The sequence below is a fragment of the Papaver somniferum genome, chromosome 2 (assembly GCF_003573695.1).
Source record: "Papaver somniferum cultivar HN1 chromosome 2, ASM357369v1, whole genome shotgun sequence".
Taxonomy (NCBI): Eukaryota; Viridiplantae; Streptophyta; class Magnoliopsida; order Ranunculales; family Papaveraceae; genus Papaver; species Papaver somniferum.
Window position 1 is genome coordinate 166,155,542 of NC_039359.1, and position 16,726 is coordinate 166,172,267.

Sequence of the window (16,726 nt, forward strand, 5' to 3'; positions counted from 1 at the left end):
CACTTGCATGAAAACTCATGCTGTCATGCATCACAGAATAAAATGGTACTTTCATTATGAGCTGCTTGTCCTAGTAGCCCCTACAAATTAAAGAAACTTTACTGTTAAAATTTAGTGCATGGGTTTTGGACAAGAGCACTAACTGGTCCCAGAACTGGTCATTACCAATGTAATGAAGGGCGTGGGTTTTGGGGAAATCCAATTCGGCTAGCATAATTGGCACTCACAAAATCACTGATTGGAACATGGAAGGCAGATTACAATGACACATTAAGGAGAAAAGAAGTCTCTATCTTGATATTTTTGTCAGATGTTGAAGCCTTTGATGGTTTACGGTTCCATTGAAGCATGTGGAACACTATGAACTGGGGACCAATGGCATAGTGAAATCATTACAGGACAAAGTAATAGCCATTCTTTTCCTCTTACTATCTATGATCATGAGTTCTGTTGAAGAAGTTTGAACTTAATGAAAAACGGATCACATTGTACTATGAAAAAGAAAATAAGCAATCCGGTCACACTCACGGTGGGTGTTACCGTCCAAGTCATTTGCAGGTGTAACGGTGGGTGAGGAGGGTGCGCATGGAAACCAGCCTTTTTCATGATTAAAATCCTAGAACGATGCAAGTAGGAAAACAAAATCTTTTTGACTAGGAAAAAAAAAAAATCCCACCCAAACCTTTGGTCTTGAATCCCCGGTAAACAACACCAGTATAGAATTGGGTCGGCCTGCCGACCGAGGGATCGAAAAGAGGGAGTATACTTTTTCTTTTAAGTGAAGAGTAACGTGAATGTTCAATTTGATGAAAATATTGGAACATAATATTCCTAAAAGATTCCCGTCGTAAGTTCTCTATGACTTTTTTTGGTTACTTTTTCACTGGATAAAATTGTCCCTTCCTTTTAGTCCAATTACTATAACTCTCTAAGTATCATATTTTTCCAGTAACATGACTATTATGCAATCAGGAAAAGTGATACTTTTGCCCCGTTTTAGGAAAGTGATATTTTCACCCGTTTCAGAAAAAATGATACTTTTACCCGTTTCAGAAAAAAGTGACACTTTCACCCGTTTCAGAAAAAATGATACTTTTACCCCGTTTCAGGAAAGTGATACTTTCGCCTCGTTTAAGAAAAAGTGATACTTTCACCCCTCCCGTTCAGAAAAAGTGATACTTTCACCCCGTTGCGGAAAAAGTGATACTTTCGCTCCATTTTAGAAAAAGTGATGTTTTCGTTCCGTTTCAGAAAAGTGATACTATCGATCCGTTTCTGAAAAAGTGATTACTTTCGTCATGTTTCAGAAAAAGTGATACTTTCGTCCCGTTTCAGAAAAAGTGTTACTTTCCCTCCCGTTTCAGAAAAAGTGATATTCTTACTCCGTTTTGGAAAAAGTGATACTTTCATTCCGCTTCGGAAAAAGTGATACTTTGATTTTTGCAATTTTGCCTATTTTACTCAAAAATGAAATTGTGAAAGTATCCTTTTCTGAGATGGAGGTAGTATATGGCTAAAAGTATCATTCCAACAAAAAGAAAGATGCATGACGAATTATGGAGTCACCACAAATGATATATAACAGTTTATGTCGTCGAATTTTGGTTCATGCAGCCACTAAAACGATGTATATGTCTCAAAAATAACATTCCAATAAATAAAAAAACGATGTATAATGCGTTATGCGGCGCTATTTCGTTTTTTTTCTATCGGTCCTCCCGACCGTGACAGCAGTGTTCTCGTAGAATGATAAAAAATCATCGGGTATTCAAATTCATGACATATTCAAACTTGTACTGCACTCATACATGCGAGTGATTTTTTTTTCCCTGTCTTCTTCCTTATGTTCAAACATCATATCTTTTATTTTTAACACTAGCTTTCCTATTAAAAGGAAAAATCGAAAGGTCATAAAACATTCAAACAACACACTAACATGGTCACAGAAATTCAGAATTTGATGATAGATATAAAATTATTCAATAAAGAAACTGAAATCGCGATTAGAGTAAATAAAAAATAAAAGGTTGAACGTGCTCAGGAAATAGAATTCCTCCATCTTCTAGGAGCCTTTCTTATTTGATCAACATGAGTACTTGATACCTGGTGAGGCCCAATTTCTTGATTTTCAGTAGTCATCTTACTAAGTTTACTGCCTAATTTCTTCCACCCACTACTCCATGCCGATGTTTGTTTCTGCTTCGACATTTTATCAAATTGCCTTTGTAAATTCTCCATATCAGTCTGAAGTTCCAGGTACTTGGCTTTCATGCTTTCCAGGTCAAATTTAAGTGTATTAATATCTTTCTTTGCAGCAGACCACCCTTCCTGGAATGACTGTGGAGTCCCTTCGAGTAACGCTTTTCGTGGTGTGATCATTGGTTGGTGGTAACTTGATTCAGTTGATTCTTTTATTGTATTGTTGGCTATTGCATTGCTTATTTTTATCTGTTCCGAGAAGAGAACCTGAACTACTATTCTTAGTGGTAGCCGTTCATTTTGTGCCGCATGCATACAAGCATCGATTGAGAGCTTTTGGCAGTCCATCACTCGACAAAGCCTTTTCCTTTCATGCTCCGAAAGAGTTGGATGAGCCTAAGTAGAAATTTTAAGCAGAACAAAAAAAGAAAAAACACATGCACACCATATTTAGCCGATGAGAACTATATGGCAACAGATGAGAACCACATGCATGTTCGATTCACAGCCACTTCAATTGAACATCTCTATGTTGTATGTATATGAAATCCTAAATTACCTACGAAGCATGAGATGAGTAACATACAGCAGAGAAACGAAATGAACTAACTTAGGATTAAGAGGAAATTTTATTGGTACCTTTAGATATGAATCTACTGCTCGATATAGTCCATCATCGCAAGTTCTTGCAGATTCTGGCAAAGCCTCGGCAATAACTTGAAACTTGGCAAGAGAAAGGTTTCTATCTCGAGACACCTCAGTAAGATAACTATCGACAAGTTTTGCAACTCTGATTTTTGCATTAGTTACAGTGTCTCTTGGAGTTGTTTCAAACCCGTGATTATCAGTGAAAGGTTGTCGACTGGGGCTTGCAAGTTGATCAGTCTGTTCTTGAACTAAAAAATGTTCCAAAACTCTCTGAACAAGATCCACATCGTATAAAGTTTCACTCCTGTTATAAGAAGGAATAAGTAAATCCACTAAATTTGCTTGTTCAAGTTGCATTCCAACTCTCTTTTCTAATTCAGTGATCAATGCCGGTGCAACTTTCAACATATTCGCGATTCTTAGAAGTCTTAGTAGGAAACTACACGAAACACCATCTTTCTGAGGTGGGATGATACTAATCAGACTTTCAACCATCATCCGTTGTTCCTTAATCTCAACATTTTGAGGTTCTTCCTTGTTTCCTGAAATTATCATATGAAATCCACCCTTCCAACTGCTAGAGTAACCATCTCTAGGATTGTTAATCTCATCTTCCGTTCCGTCGTCTTTCGTTAAACCAGGTAACCATTTCACGCCGTATTGCATAATTGCAGCTCCAATAAGCTCAAACCTCATACCTTTAACTTTGATTGCTGTGATGACTCTAACAAAGTGATCGATCCGTAACATGGATACATCTTCAAACCACCAATCTGAAGGAACTTGCTGATTCCTACTAGGACTTGATTCCTGCTTAATCTCGTTCCACTTGGGACTCGACATATGGCTTATTGGTTTTCCTGTGTATGCCCATTTGATTCCTCTTGGATTCGCACAAGCTTTCCAAGCAATCGACTCACTGCACCTACGAACGATTTGAAGATTTTCGGCCCATGGAGAAAGGTGTTCACAGCCTTTTAATACCAAAATCGAATCTCTCCATGATGATAAAACTACGTAACTAAGAAAAGCTTCAGTTTTGAATACAAGATTTCCTTCCTCCAAGTCTTCAGTCATTTCAAGATACTCTGCCGCACATCTTAACCCGGATATGTTTGTAGCCGTCAAATCAACCGCTATTCCGTAACAAAACTTGGCTGCAAGTTCAAATGCATCAGATCCGCCTGGTATATCATTCATTTCTATCCTGTTTACGTCTCCTTCTTTCGAGTCGTATATAATTCTGTTCATTCTTCCACTCCTTGAGAGTAAAGGATACTAGAAAATACAAAATTTCAAGTCGTTCAAAAAAATATTTAAATCCAAGTAGTTGAAAATGACAATTACCAACTAAAAGGTTTTAGAAACAGACACATACCTTATGAAGATAGAAAGTATAGTTGCCAACTTGAATAAGAAGATCACTTGGGATATCACTTGCAACATACCTTTACAAAGACAGACAAATGAAATTATCATTAGCTCATCAACTGCTATAACTTCAAAACAATCAAAGTAAATGACTACATTTTTATTTTTTTCATTTGAAGTTTTAGCATATACCATGAATGATCTTTTAATTCAAACCCATTTGTCTTGACTCCATGTATGTTTGAACTGAGTATTTCACTGTCGTAATCCCTTCCAGCAACAGACCCACTTTCTGATTCCCACATTTTGAATGAAACACCCACAAGCTAAAACAAATAACACAAGTCTTTCTCTGAATAAAAAGGAAAAAAATCAGAGCAGAAAATAGTGAAAGAGAACAAGCAGATTATTATCAATCAAGAAAATAATAAGAAGAGAGAAAGTATTCCGAGTTAAAAAGCCATGTGAGATATGTTGGAGTTATCTTATTAGTTTGTCGGGGTTTTTAATTGACAAGCTGTTGAGTGATGGGCTCAGCTCAGTGATACAGTTCCTCACTAGCTAGATTATTATAATTATTTATGACAATAGTGTCACTGCTGCATCTTTGTTTCTCTGTCCTTTGTAAATTTGATTCAATCTCCATTTTTTGTCCAATTCTATGAAAAGATCCCTGTCCCTTCTTCATGTGATAGGTTTCCTTGAAAGTTGATAGTCTACCTTTTGTGATGGAAATGCACTACATTCCATGAATGGATAAACAAGGACTTTGGGTTGGACTTGGCAACCTGCTACTTCCTATCCTATCAGCAAATTCTTTGCCACTTGCCAGCTTGTGCATGCATGGTGTAATGTGCTCGCTTTTTTCTTTTTTTTAGGATGAGGCCATTTGCACTTTTGCAGGTAGCCAGGTACACTATAGTTAGCTCAGTCCCTAACGCCTCTAGTAAATTAGTTAAATATGGATGCTCGTAAACTGTTGAATTTTCGAAACAATCTCGCCAAATTAGCTAATACTCCTTCGATTGATGGAGAAAAGATACTATCACTTTTATAATTTGACTTATCTTTAAGCTAAAATGAAAAAGTAGTAATATATGTTTAATAAGCCGTGAGAATACGTTTTCTGATCACCTGATGTGTTTAGAATCAGCACTGGCCCTGATGAATACCCGTCCGTCCAGTGAAGCTTTTATACGACTATATGTCACTTGTTGGGCAGTATATATTTATGAATAAGACGTGGTAAGAGTTCCACTATAATATTTCTTCAAAGAAAATTACTAATATACATGATTAGATGAATAGTTATATCAATCCGTATGTGTCATTGCTTTCGGAGTAAGGGGTCACAGTTGTTCATGATAATATTTTGGCCCCAGAGAGACTGTGAACTGACTATTTCCAGATGAAGCAGCATGAATGCAAACTTCGCAATAATGGGCGCTTATTTAAAAGGAACACAAAGGACCCATTCATAGCTTCAGTCATAGGGAAACTAACTGTAGCATTCGCTGTTTTGAGTATGACATGGGTTTTGTTTGTTCTCTGGATATTTGGTACTATACTGCGCATTTTGACGTCATTAATTCCATCATATTTTGGTATAATAAACGGGTAGTTTTTTAAGCAACAAAACAAGCACCATTTGTTGGGAATGTTCGACAAATCTTAGATGAACTCGAACGAAGTGTGAAAAATTGACGCGTATCCACTCTCCTAGTACGGTGGCAATTCGGCGAACTATTCTCGAACCGAACCGAATCCGTATGATACGGACGAACTACTACAACTCCGATCTCTGTTCGCGCATTTTGTGAGTCTCCCGAATATATCGCGAATTATACGCGCTTACTAACTATTCGCAAAAGAACAAGATGGGGAGATTCGAACTCATACCCTCACGTTAGCATAAGTGGACTCTAACCACCGTTCTGGTCGCCGTTTTTTTGTTCATTCATTCACATATTTTTTATTTTCCTACATATGCCGTTAATTAAACCATGTCACAAGCCTACAAACTTGTTATATAATCTATTTATGCAATTAATTGCTTACTTCCTGCTGCATAATCATGCCAAAATATTTTTCCACCATTTATGTATGAAAAATTTAGTCTTATAAGATCATAATACTTATCAATTTATTATATATGTAAACCAAATTTTTAGTGCCGAACCTATATTTTTAAAACGAATTATACGCGTACGTATTCGTTCCGAACTACTCTCTGAATAACGAACCGTTGCCGGATTTTTGACCGAATCTGATCTATCTGAATCCGTATAATTCCCTTACTATGCTGTTCCGAACTCTCCTCCGTATTCCGAATTACTAACTAGGATTCAGACAGCCTTTGGGAACAGCTTTAGTGGCTAGCTTCACATGTGGCAGCCAGCTGGACTAAGTCCTATGGGCTAGATATCTAGCGGCTAGATTTGCCATCCAAATCAGTTAGGGCAATCTCCTAAGTCCTATGGTATTTCTAATCTAGCAGCGAAACGATGAATCAAATAGCATTGAACGTTGAACCAAACAGCATTGAACGTTGAACCAAACATCATCACATGATTTTATTTTCCAAACAACTAATCATTACTATTTTTCTCTCCTACTTTTTCCTCTCTCTCTCCCTTTTTTTCCTCTCTCTCCTTCTTTTTCCTCTCTCTATCACGTACTCCCTCTTTTTCCTCTCTCTCCCTTTTTTTCCTCTCTCTCCATAACATTTCTCTAAACATTTAATAAAAAATATTGACCGCTGAATGGTTTAGCGTTAAAGTTATTTTTTGAGCGTTGAATAGTTCAGCGTTTAAATCTCGTTGCTAGTTGGATTGCAATCTCGTTGCTAGTTGGATTGCGAGCAAATGTTAGGAGAGAAGTATCCAGAAGTAGTGTTAACTTTTTTCCCACATTTTTTTCATGATTTGCAACACTTTTTGGCCAATATAGCAGTTCAATCTAGCCCATAGGACTTAGCCTACATAAATATTGAAAATGTTGAATTTGCTAACTTCTCCGAGTTATTAAAAATGATTAATTTATATCTTCCTTTTTCCTTCTGCAACTCCTTTTTCCTTCTGCAAAATTCCTAATCGAGATCATCAAAGGCGAGAGAGATGTTGTTCACCACAATGCACTTGTTCATCGGTATACTGTACTGTACCTCAGCTTTTTTTATCTCAACGCCGATCAAAAAAAACAAAAATTGACCTCCACACAAACAAGAATGAATTACACAGCCTCATCAATATTCAAGATATCTAAAACAAGTACAAACAAAGGAAGAACAACAAAACAATGTTTTAATTGAAGAGATCATCCAATAAATTTAGATAACAAATAGAGATTTGGTATTTGGGTTCTTTCTTTTTTTACATAATTTTCCAATCAAATTGTAAAGTATCGGAATGGTTACAAGGCTGATAAAATATCAGAATACAATCATCAAAGGTGTTATTCTTCCACCAAGATGTCACTATTCCTATCATTCTTGACTAGATAATCACTACAATAAAACATTTCAAAATAACAGGACAAGCATAATAGGATGGAGGAGTAACATTGGTCTGCTGATACCGGATCCGGTAATGGAGTATTGCTGATCTTTTATGCTGATGTTGATGAAGTAACTGATAGGGTTGCTACTTGAGTAGAAGATATTGTTGCTAATATCTTTTTTGTGGATGTTGATGGTATTTCCCTCAAAACTAGTATAGGAAGATAAACAAAAGGAGAAGAACTGAAGAACTTAGTAAGGCGGAACTGAGCAGTTGTTGTGCTTCAAAGGAGACGATCATGGCAGATGGGTTCAGGCGGCTATCTGTGTTTTATATTCTGCATTTTTATAGAAGAGAGAAAGGATAACAAGCGAAAGAAAAGAGAGAATGTTAAACTAAAAGTCAACAAGTGACAAAAATCCATTTTATTCTCAGTCCACCTAGACGCCACATAGGCAGCTGTCCACGAACGCTAGCTAAAAAAAGGTTGTTCAAAAATCATTTTCGTTTTCTTTAAGCAAATATATGAACAATGTATTGATCTGCATGCTCATAACATAAAAAAAATGAGAATTTGCATATTTGCTTTCCTGTAATCTTCTTTTTTTTTTAATTTCTTTTCTTTCGAATCTTCAGCAAATGAGCTTGGTAAAAATCTCTATTCTTCTCCCTGTTGTTGATGGGAGAAAACGATTTACTGGTTTTTGAGGAAAAGTGATGAGACGAGGGTCGATTCCTTAAACGAGCAAACTGCTTTAACCTTTTGCAAACAGATGCACTGCATGGGAGTTTTTTGAGTTCGAGAGATCAATCTGTAAGACTCCAGCTGTTAGAACATATCTCGGTTGAACCTACCAAGCGTTGGTATGTCAAGTTTGGTTGTCATATTTTAGTGAATCAAAACTCATCTAAGAGTCGCTTGATTATGTACTAAAGACAACTTCGTATAGGTTAGACTATAAAGTCTAGGAATATGACACATACAAGTATTACTCAAATACCTGAAGAACGTGAAGAATTAATCAACGAGCTACAACGACGACATCATCCTTCCTCTTGAGGTTAGTAATATTGACTTGAATTGTTTCATTCCTAACGTATCAGTCGTGTTATATTGAAAACATAACTGCGAAGCTCTGAATGAATATTTTACTATAGTAGTGAGACACGATCATATGATCATACTATTAAGTAATTAGAATACGAAGTATAACGCTTATCTTTTGAACTTCATATATAAGACATCGACATAATCATATGAATGCTATTGTGATTATGTGTATGGGTATGGGTGACGATTTCGTCCTAGGAAACAATGTTTACATTCGTTTAAAGGAAGTACATTCATGAACTTGTTTTATGAATTCGATAGGGAAATCGCTAGGCTTATTGATATTTTTATTCATTCCATAACTTTGGATTACCAATATGTGTGAGTTAGTAGAACCGATCATAACTTGTTATATATCTTGGTAAAACTAGTCAGAATGCCTGACTTATGTATTGGTATGACTTTTATTAGTGTAATCGATCCTAAGTAATCACCTAAGATGGTATGATCGATATTTGTAATTGGTGTGATCGATCCTAGTAATTGGTGTAACTGATCCTAGTAATTGGTGTGACCGATCACAAAGAGTTGTAATCGATCCTTGTAATTGGTGTAACCGGTCCTAGTAATTCGTGTAACCGATCCTGGTAACTGGTGTGACCGATCACAAGTAATACCATGAGAATATGGTAACCGGTCCCGGTAATTGATGTAACTGATTTGGTAACTGTTGTAACCGGTACCAGTAACCCTATTAAGGTAGAACCGATCCTTGTGTTTGGTAGAACCGCAAACCCATGATTAGTGTGTTGATTTGATCAATCACATAGTTCTTGGAAATCAGATGAACCAGTTCTAAACTTGTTTGGAAGTATGGTATAATCAGTTCCAAGATTGTAAATATGGAAAAGGATTTACAAAGAAATAAGATGTCGACATACTTTGAACATGTTCAGTAACTCTTATCTTTTATTGTCAAAGATATTCTTTAATAACTCAAAGAGATCTCAGACCGAAATAAGTTGAGAATATTTTAAATAAGGTTGTTAATTTTATATGCTTTTAATTACCAGCAATTAAAGTGCATATCTCTGGAAAATAAAAATTGGTAATGTGCATTAACTAATTGGAGATTTTCTGGTAGGATTTCGGTTAATTTTGGACAGAGCATTTCTAGGAATTATGAAAACCGAGTTTGGGAATTTATTGCATATCGTAAGAATATTCGGTTTTGGAAATTCGTTGGTTTCCAAACTTCCTTGGTCTATAAATACCCAAGTTTGCATTTCGAGCAAAAGATCTTAAGAGCCAACTGTTTGTGGGTGAAAACCGTTTCTGCTGATTTCGGTAATTTCGTGTGAATGCGGTTGAGAAACAAATCTAAACCCAAAACAATGTATTGCGGGGGAGTATTTTTGATTCGAGAGATCAATCTGTACAATTCTGGCCTAAACCAAGAAATGGTCGTTCCAGGCTTGCTTCGGTCTAGGGCTGTCAATGGGTACCCATTACCCGGAACCGGAACCGGATCCGGTAGACTTGGGTCCGGTTCCGGGTCCTAAAGTTGGACCCATTAGCAACTTAGGACCCGACGGGTAATTACCCGATTGGACCCGAATCTAAACGGGTCCAAACGGTAATACCCGTTGGGTACCCGCGGGTATCGGGTACCCGTTTATTCATACTTTTATTCATGTTTTTGCTAGTTTTAGCTTTGATATTTTATTCGTTTTAAATTTTTCTCTTACATTTAATCTTTATTTAGTACATTAATAAGAAATAATAATAAATTTTATAAAAGTTATTTAAATCCAAGCCAAAAAGAGACAAATATTAAGTTTTTGAGGTTTTTTTAATAGTTTTATTAAGATCCAATGGGTATCCGGGACCGGCGCGTACCCGGGTATTTAAACGGGTCCGGTTCTGGGTCCACAAGTGTAGGAACCGGACCCGGAACCGTTAGGATCCGGATCCGACCTTTATAAGTAGAGTCCGGGTCTAGTGATACCGGGGAGGACCCGGACCTGTTGACACCCCTACTTCGGTCACAAAGTGAAGGAGAAGGGTTGGTCTTAGGGAGGGAAGCGAAGAAAGTGTTGAGGCCAGAATAGTTGATTCTGGAAGTGTGGGTGTTTTACGACTTGTGTCCGAAAGTTGAACTGGCGAGCTGAATGGAAAGCTACCAGGTGATTTCTGGATGTGTATTGTTCTCCTGACCAAAACTTGTTTTTTGGTGGAAGTAGGTGAAACCTATTTATAAAAGTCGTAATAAAACGTACCCTGGCCTCGTAAGAAGTGGAAGCGGTTGAGTGGTGGAAAAGTGGTAACGAGTAACGCCTGGAATTGATGTTTCCATAATAAAGATGTGTTTCACCACTTATTTCTTGCCATTACTAACTGCTTCACCTTTATGACACTTTCTTGTAACGGGTGTATTGCACGCTGTAAACCGCCAGGTCAATACCCTGATGAGCACCCCCAGTCTGTGACATGTTTTGATGTCTCGAGTGTTTTCATTGGAAAACGTGTAACATGTTTATATGTGTGGCAAGTTAAAATAGAGAGGCTTGTCGGTTCAGTGACGACCTTCGACGGTTGAGATCTGCATCTCAGGAGGAAGGGTAGCCGTTGATCGCGACTACCTTCCGTTTGGCGGCTAGCGACATGGCAAGCATGCTCGTACATATTTTAGGCACGACCAAATTAGGGTTTTGGCATAAACCATGAAATTTGGCATTACGACCAAAAGTTGCCACAAGTTTGGTGGCGAACTTGTACGGCTGAGATCTGCATCTCAGGAGAAATATGGCCATTGATCATGGCCGCATCTTGTTTGCATAGCGCCATTGGAAACATGCTGGTGATATGCCAGTGGCGTATCCATGGCATAGCGGCATGATAATGGCATATCCGTGGCATGGTGCCATACTAGTAGCCGTGGTATAGCGGTATGCCAACTGCGGCGTGGTCAAAAGCTAAAATTGGCACCGTGGACGGATTTGGTAGCAACTTGCCCAAATTAGGGTTTGGCATGTTGAAACCCTAATTAGTGCATGTAGTATGCGCGTGCGGCATGTTTGGCGCGCTTCGGAAGTTGGCGCGTTTTTGGGAAGCTAGGGTGTTTTGGGACGCTAGCGAGTTTTGGGACGCCGACGTGTTTTGAGAAGCTAGCGTGTTTTGGGACGCTAGCGAGTTTTAGGACGCCCGCATGTTTTGGGAAGCTAGGGTGTTTTGAGACGCTAACGAGTTTTGGGTCGCTAGCGTGTTTTGGGAAGCTAGCTTAGTATAGCGACCTCTTTTGAAACCGTGGCAGGTTTGGAGCAACATGATTGGTCAATGAAAGTAGGGGACGACAAGCTTAGGGCACGGCCACACTTTTAATGCGCGGTGGCGGATTTGAAGCGACCTGATTGGTCGATGGAAAGAGGGCCGACGTGCTAGGGCGCGGCCGCACTTTTAGTGCACTGTGGCGGATTTGGTTGCCTAGCTTGGCTAAGCATGGTTTCGACCAACGGGGTCTAGTATACTGCGTGAGGCGCGAAACCCTAATTTCGCAAATTAGTCGGGTTTATGAGTTCTTTGTGAGTTATCACAATAATTGGCTGGATTTTGTGTACTGCCACAGAAAATCTTTATCTACAGAATGCAGTGTGCTTTCTGTCTGAGTATTTCGTGCAATGGCCTTAACTTTGGTACTTGGAGGTTCATGCTACTCCGCTGCGAGCGAACATAAATCCGTCATGCCATACCGATTTAAGGGTTCTGCTGGGGAACATAGCACAGAAAAGTGTATTGAGCGAGGTGCCAGAATTTACAGAGTGTTATGGATAAAAGTGTATTGAGAGGCTTAATAAGTATGTCAATGGAGAGGTTAGTACTCGCAGTACCGTTTCCTTGCAGAGTGACGTCACATCTGATGCAAGGTTTTACGATTTTAACCCTAAGCTAAAAACCACCTTCAACAGTAAGTCCCCTGCTTAGCGCGTAATAGTGGCATTGTTGCGGGGTAAGCATGATATGGTGACAGGCGAGAGTAAAATCTAAAGAGCAATACGTGAAGAGATCGCCAAGGAAATTCAACTAACCTTTAGTGGAAGGCATGAGAAGTCTGTGATCCTTGTGCTGGCAGATTTTGCAAAGATTCACTTTGGCCATGGGATGTTAGCTCCGGTGCGGCATCTTTGGCTACTGGTTAAGGAATGGCTCGTGGCGCTGCTGTCTAGGGCATTTTCTTTGGAGTTGACTTGGGCTGCGGATGGTACTGCTAACTTGAAGTAGCGGATGGGCGGCTAATCGAAGTAGCGGATGGCGCGGCTAGCTTGGTAAGACCAATGGGGCGTTGGCGCGATGCTAGCTTGACTTGGCTCGGCTTGGACGCGACTTGGTTTGGCTTGGGCCGAAGGCTTGGAAACGTCTTGGCTCGGTGCGGCTTGGGCGCGACTTGGCTTGGTTTGCAGACAATTTGGCCCCGCTTAGGCGTAAGGCTTGGACGCGGCTTGGTTTGGCTTGGGCGGAAGGCTTGGGCGCGGAGATGGTGGCGTTGTCTTGGCCGCGGATTGGTGGCGCCATGGAGCATTGCCTTCGCGGGCCCAGTTGCCTTTTCCATGCATAGTTTAAACAAGAAACCTTCTTCCATCCTAATTCCAAAAGTGTTGCGCTTATAAAAGGAAACCTTCTTCTAGCCAAACTCCAAAAGTAATATGTATATAAAGGGTGTCGCGCCTCTTGTATTTTTGTAACATTGTCTTTGTTTCCACGTCTCCGCGTTAGCAGCAAAGCAGAAAAGTAGGCGAGCGCACTCCAGGTATATGTTCCAACATTTCTTCTCTTTTTTTTTGTGTGTTGTCGGTGCAAACCCTATCCATAGACATATCCTACACAAACCCGTATAAATACCTTTGTATGAATGATTCTTCATTGCGAGCAGTATCATAGTAGTATTAGCCGTTACACCAATAGTAAGAAGACCAATTATTATGCGAAATATGCGCGCGTGAATAGGTGGCCTCCATTAGTTTTCTTCCCGTGAAAACCTAGCTTCAGAGATTCCTTTCCTTCTTTGGACGTGTACATAGTTTCTGTGATGACAACATTCCTCTCTTGGTCGCGAGCATATTCCCATGACCAAGTGCAACTTTGCCTAGGTTGTACTTTCCGCGACTTTGCATGCTTCCCGCGACATTGTCTAGTTTCGTAAAAGAGCGCACTTCCCGTGACATCACGTGCACCCCGTTGAGTGGGCATCGGTCCCCATTTCTATATTCGTGAATACCATGACATGTGGCCAAAGAGAAATTTCCGTAGCAAATATGTTGTTGTTCACAACTTATTTTGATAAGACTTTATGTATGTTTTTCTTCAAAGTAGTAATTCTTCGTTTTGCTTCGTTGTAGTTACTTTAAAAGCATAAGGAATTTTGTTAAGATGTCATATGAAAGTAGTTCCTCCGCAGTGTCAACAATTCCAAACCGAACACAGATGATGAGTTTTTCACGAAGTATGCTACGATTACAAGGACCCCTCCCAAGTTCGTGGAAACTCTGCTAACTGATTCAGAGAATGATAGAGAAGTTCAATCGGTCACTCCAGGGCGTATAATGAGGTTTTGCCTTCAGAAGAAGGAGTATTCAGCTTCCCCAATTAACTTCAAAATCTGTCAGAGTCCGTCGCATTCTTTTGATAATTGGATGCAATTCATGATAAGTCAAGGTCGTGCGAGGGCCAATTTGACTAAGGCGCAAATTATTGGGGCTGTCATGGCTTCTGCAACACTTCAAATTGGGAAAGATATCCCGGTCTTGATCACATTTGTCTCCAGATGGTGTCCAGATACTCATACCGCCATATGTAGGTGAGGTGAAATGACCATCTACTTGGAGAGCGTAGCTGTCTTGCTGAACCTTCCCATAACAAGGAATATTGATATCACGTTGTCCGACGATGAAGAAGAAATGTGTGTCACTCTGGTGGAGAAGTCAAAAGGATTCGTTCGAAATGATTACGAGACGAAATTCTTCTACAGCTGGTGGGTGTCTGAGTGGTTCCCTGATGAGCCGGAGTCGGATCTAGCACTAGATGATACACTCCATGTTGCTGCGTTTTTATCTCTGTGGCTGTCAAGAGATATTTTTGATGACGGATCTGGTAAGAAAGAGATAATACAAGGGATTATTAAATTTTCCATCAAACTGGCGAAAGGCGTCGTTCTTCCTATCGGTGGCTTGTTCCTTGGTTCTTTGTACACCCATTTGGATCATCTGGTCGCGGACATGTATGTTTCAAATGGTTACATGAAGGTGGACTCGTATGTTCACGCCGCTTTTCTCCAGGCATGGTTGTGGGAGCATTTCGCAAAATATGCTCCCAAACTGTTGGCTCCACTTCCTAAGTCTTGTGGCGGCTCCAGAATACTCCGCTAGTCGAATAAGCGCCCAAAATCTGGAGCGAAGCTCATCGATTTTCTTGACAATGCCTATGTCGTTAGTTTTCGTCCCTGGGCTCCAGTCCATGCGTCTATAGTTCAGTTGAACACTTTCGCCACTGCTCCGAACTTGACTTTGCTTATTGCTGGAGAGAATATGAGCGTTGGAGAGGTCGTATTTATGCGGAGTTGTATCCCTGGACACGTGCTATCTTCTTTTTGGGGATGTTTCAAGGCGGTCCCTTATAATATTGACAGGGAGGATCGGCATATGGTTTTTGACCAAAGGGTCCCATTTATTCGTCAGCCGGTTGCTCCGGAAGAGTTGTTGCTAACTGTTTTCAATTCCAGTGTTATCGCACCAGGTAGAAGCCTTCCTTTCCTGCTCCCGGAACGAAGTCCAGTGACAACCCCTAGGTATAACAAGTTCTGGCAGGATGAGTTTCTTGTTATCCATGGATTTGTGAGTGATGTTGTGGAAAATACTCGCGACAATCCTTCCTTTGTGATTTTAGCGGAACATCCACTGTTGAGGGAGCCTTTTACTGCTAAGCGAAAATCTCCCATCCTGGATGTGGGAAGTTCCCATAAAAAGGAGCGAAGGTCTAAAACCCGTGCGGGTGGTTTTCAGTCGGAAATGGAAGTTCCCGTGACCTTCAATTCTTCCGATATACAGGTATGTATGACTCCTTGTTAACTTGACTAGTTTATATACGTCTTCTCTTTTGTTGTTGAACATCTTTTCTTCTTTCATAACTCAGGGTCTTGAAAATACAAACGCCTTTGCCAGGCTTGCATAAAAATCGGCGACTAAGTTTTCTGAAGATGAAGAAGAATCCGAAGAAGAGGAAAGTTCGGGATCCAGTGACGACGATGAAAGCGCTTCTGAAAGTAACGATGAGTCTTCCTCAGGCGGGTCCGCGAATGAGTTAGTAAGCTTCCGCATTCTTCTTATCCTTCTTCTTTTTGCTTTTGAAACAAAACTGAGTCGTAATGTCGCAGGGAGGAATTGTTTCTGAAGATGGTCTTGAGATGGGGACGCGTCAGGATGAAGGTACAACCGTGGAAACCGCGCCTGCTGGTGATTTGGAAATGGATTTTGACAATGCTGCAACCCAGACGGTGGAAAGTACTCCGGCGACCATTGGCGCAATCATAGTCGGGAATCCTCTGCGAGTCACAAATTCAGTTGCGGGCGCCATTTTCTCTCCTCCATATTTGGATCCCCATGAAGACCACGTGCTGATCAGAGGTTTCAGTGTACCAGCCAAGCATGCTGAGTTGTATACCAAAATATGGGAGAAGTACGAGCATATCGCAACGACCAAGAAGATTACTAGCCGTTTCGCGTTGGTTAAGCGGGTGGAGGAAATATTATCTTCAATTCGCGATATGTACAAAGTGACTGGCCATACTGTTTCTCGAGATGTGATCTCAAACTGGGAGTTCTCTCGGGATTTGTGCGTAGACTTTGAGTTTAATGCTTCCTGGTTCTGTGAGGGATTCTCCGAGATTCAAAATCTGCAGGCTGAAGCGGCT

General features: G+C 40.1%; 1 protein-coding gene across 1 annotated transcript; it reads right to left on the reverse strand.

The window, feature by feature from the left end:
• Window positions 1-1,784: 1,784 nt before the first annotated feature.
• On the reverse strand, window positions 1,785-4,686 carry LOC113349682 (root phototropism protein 3-like). The gene is made up of 4 exons (XM_026593699.1): window positions 4,411-4,686; window positions 4,226-4,295; window positions 2,839-4,125; window positions 1,785-2,595 (listed from the first exon to the last, which is right to left on the reverse strand). Exons 1-4 carry the CDS (start codon window positions 4,521-4,523, stop codon window positions 2,038-2,040), a joined length of 2,028 nt encoding a protein of 675 aa, XP_026449484.1. The 5' UTR covers window positions 4,524-4,686; the 3' UTR covers window positions 1,785-2,037.
• Between the last annotated feature and the right edge of the window lie 12,040 nt (window positions 4,687-16,726).

Excerpts from the sequence above, each read along its gene's own strand:
- LOC113349682 (XM_026593699.1), bottom strand. The coding sequence starts at position 4,523 with ATGTGGGAATCAGAAAGTGGGTCTGTTGCTGGAAGGGATTACGACAGT. Across the intron at positions 4,126-4,225 it reads ATACTTTCTATCTTCATAAG|TATCCTTTACTCTCAAGGAG; the intron begins GTATGTGTCTGT and ends TGTATTTTCTAG. Across the intron at positions 2,596-2,838 it reads CAGTAGATTCATATCTAAAG|GCTCATCCAACTCTTTCGGA; the intron begins GTACCAATAAAA and ends ATTTCTACTTAG.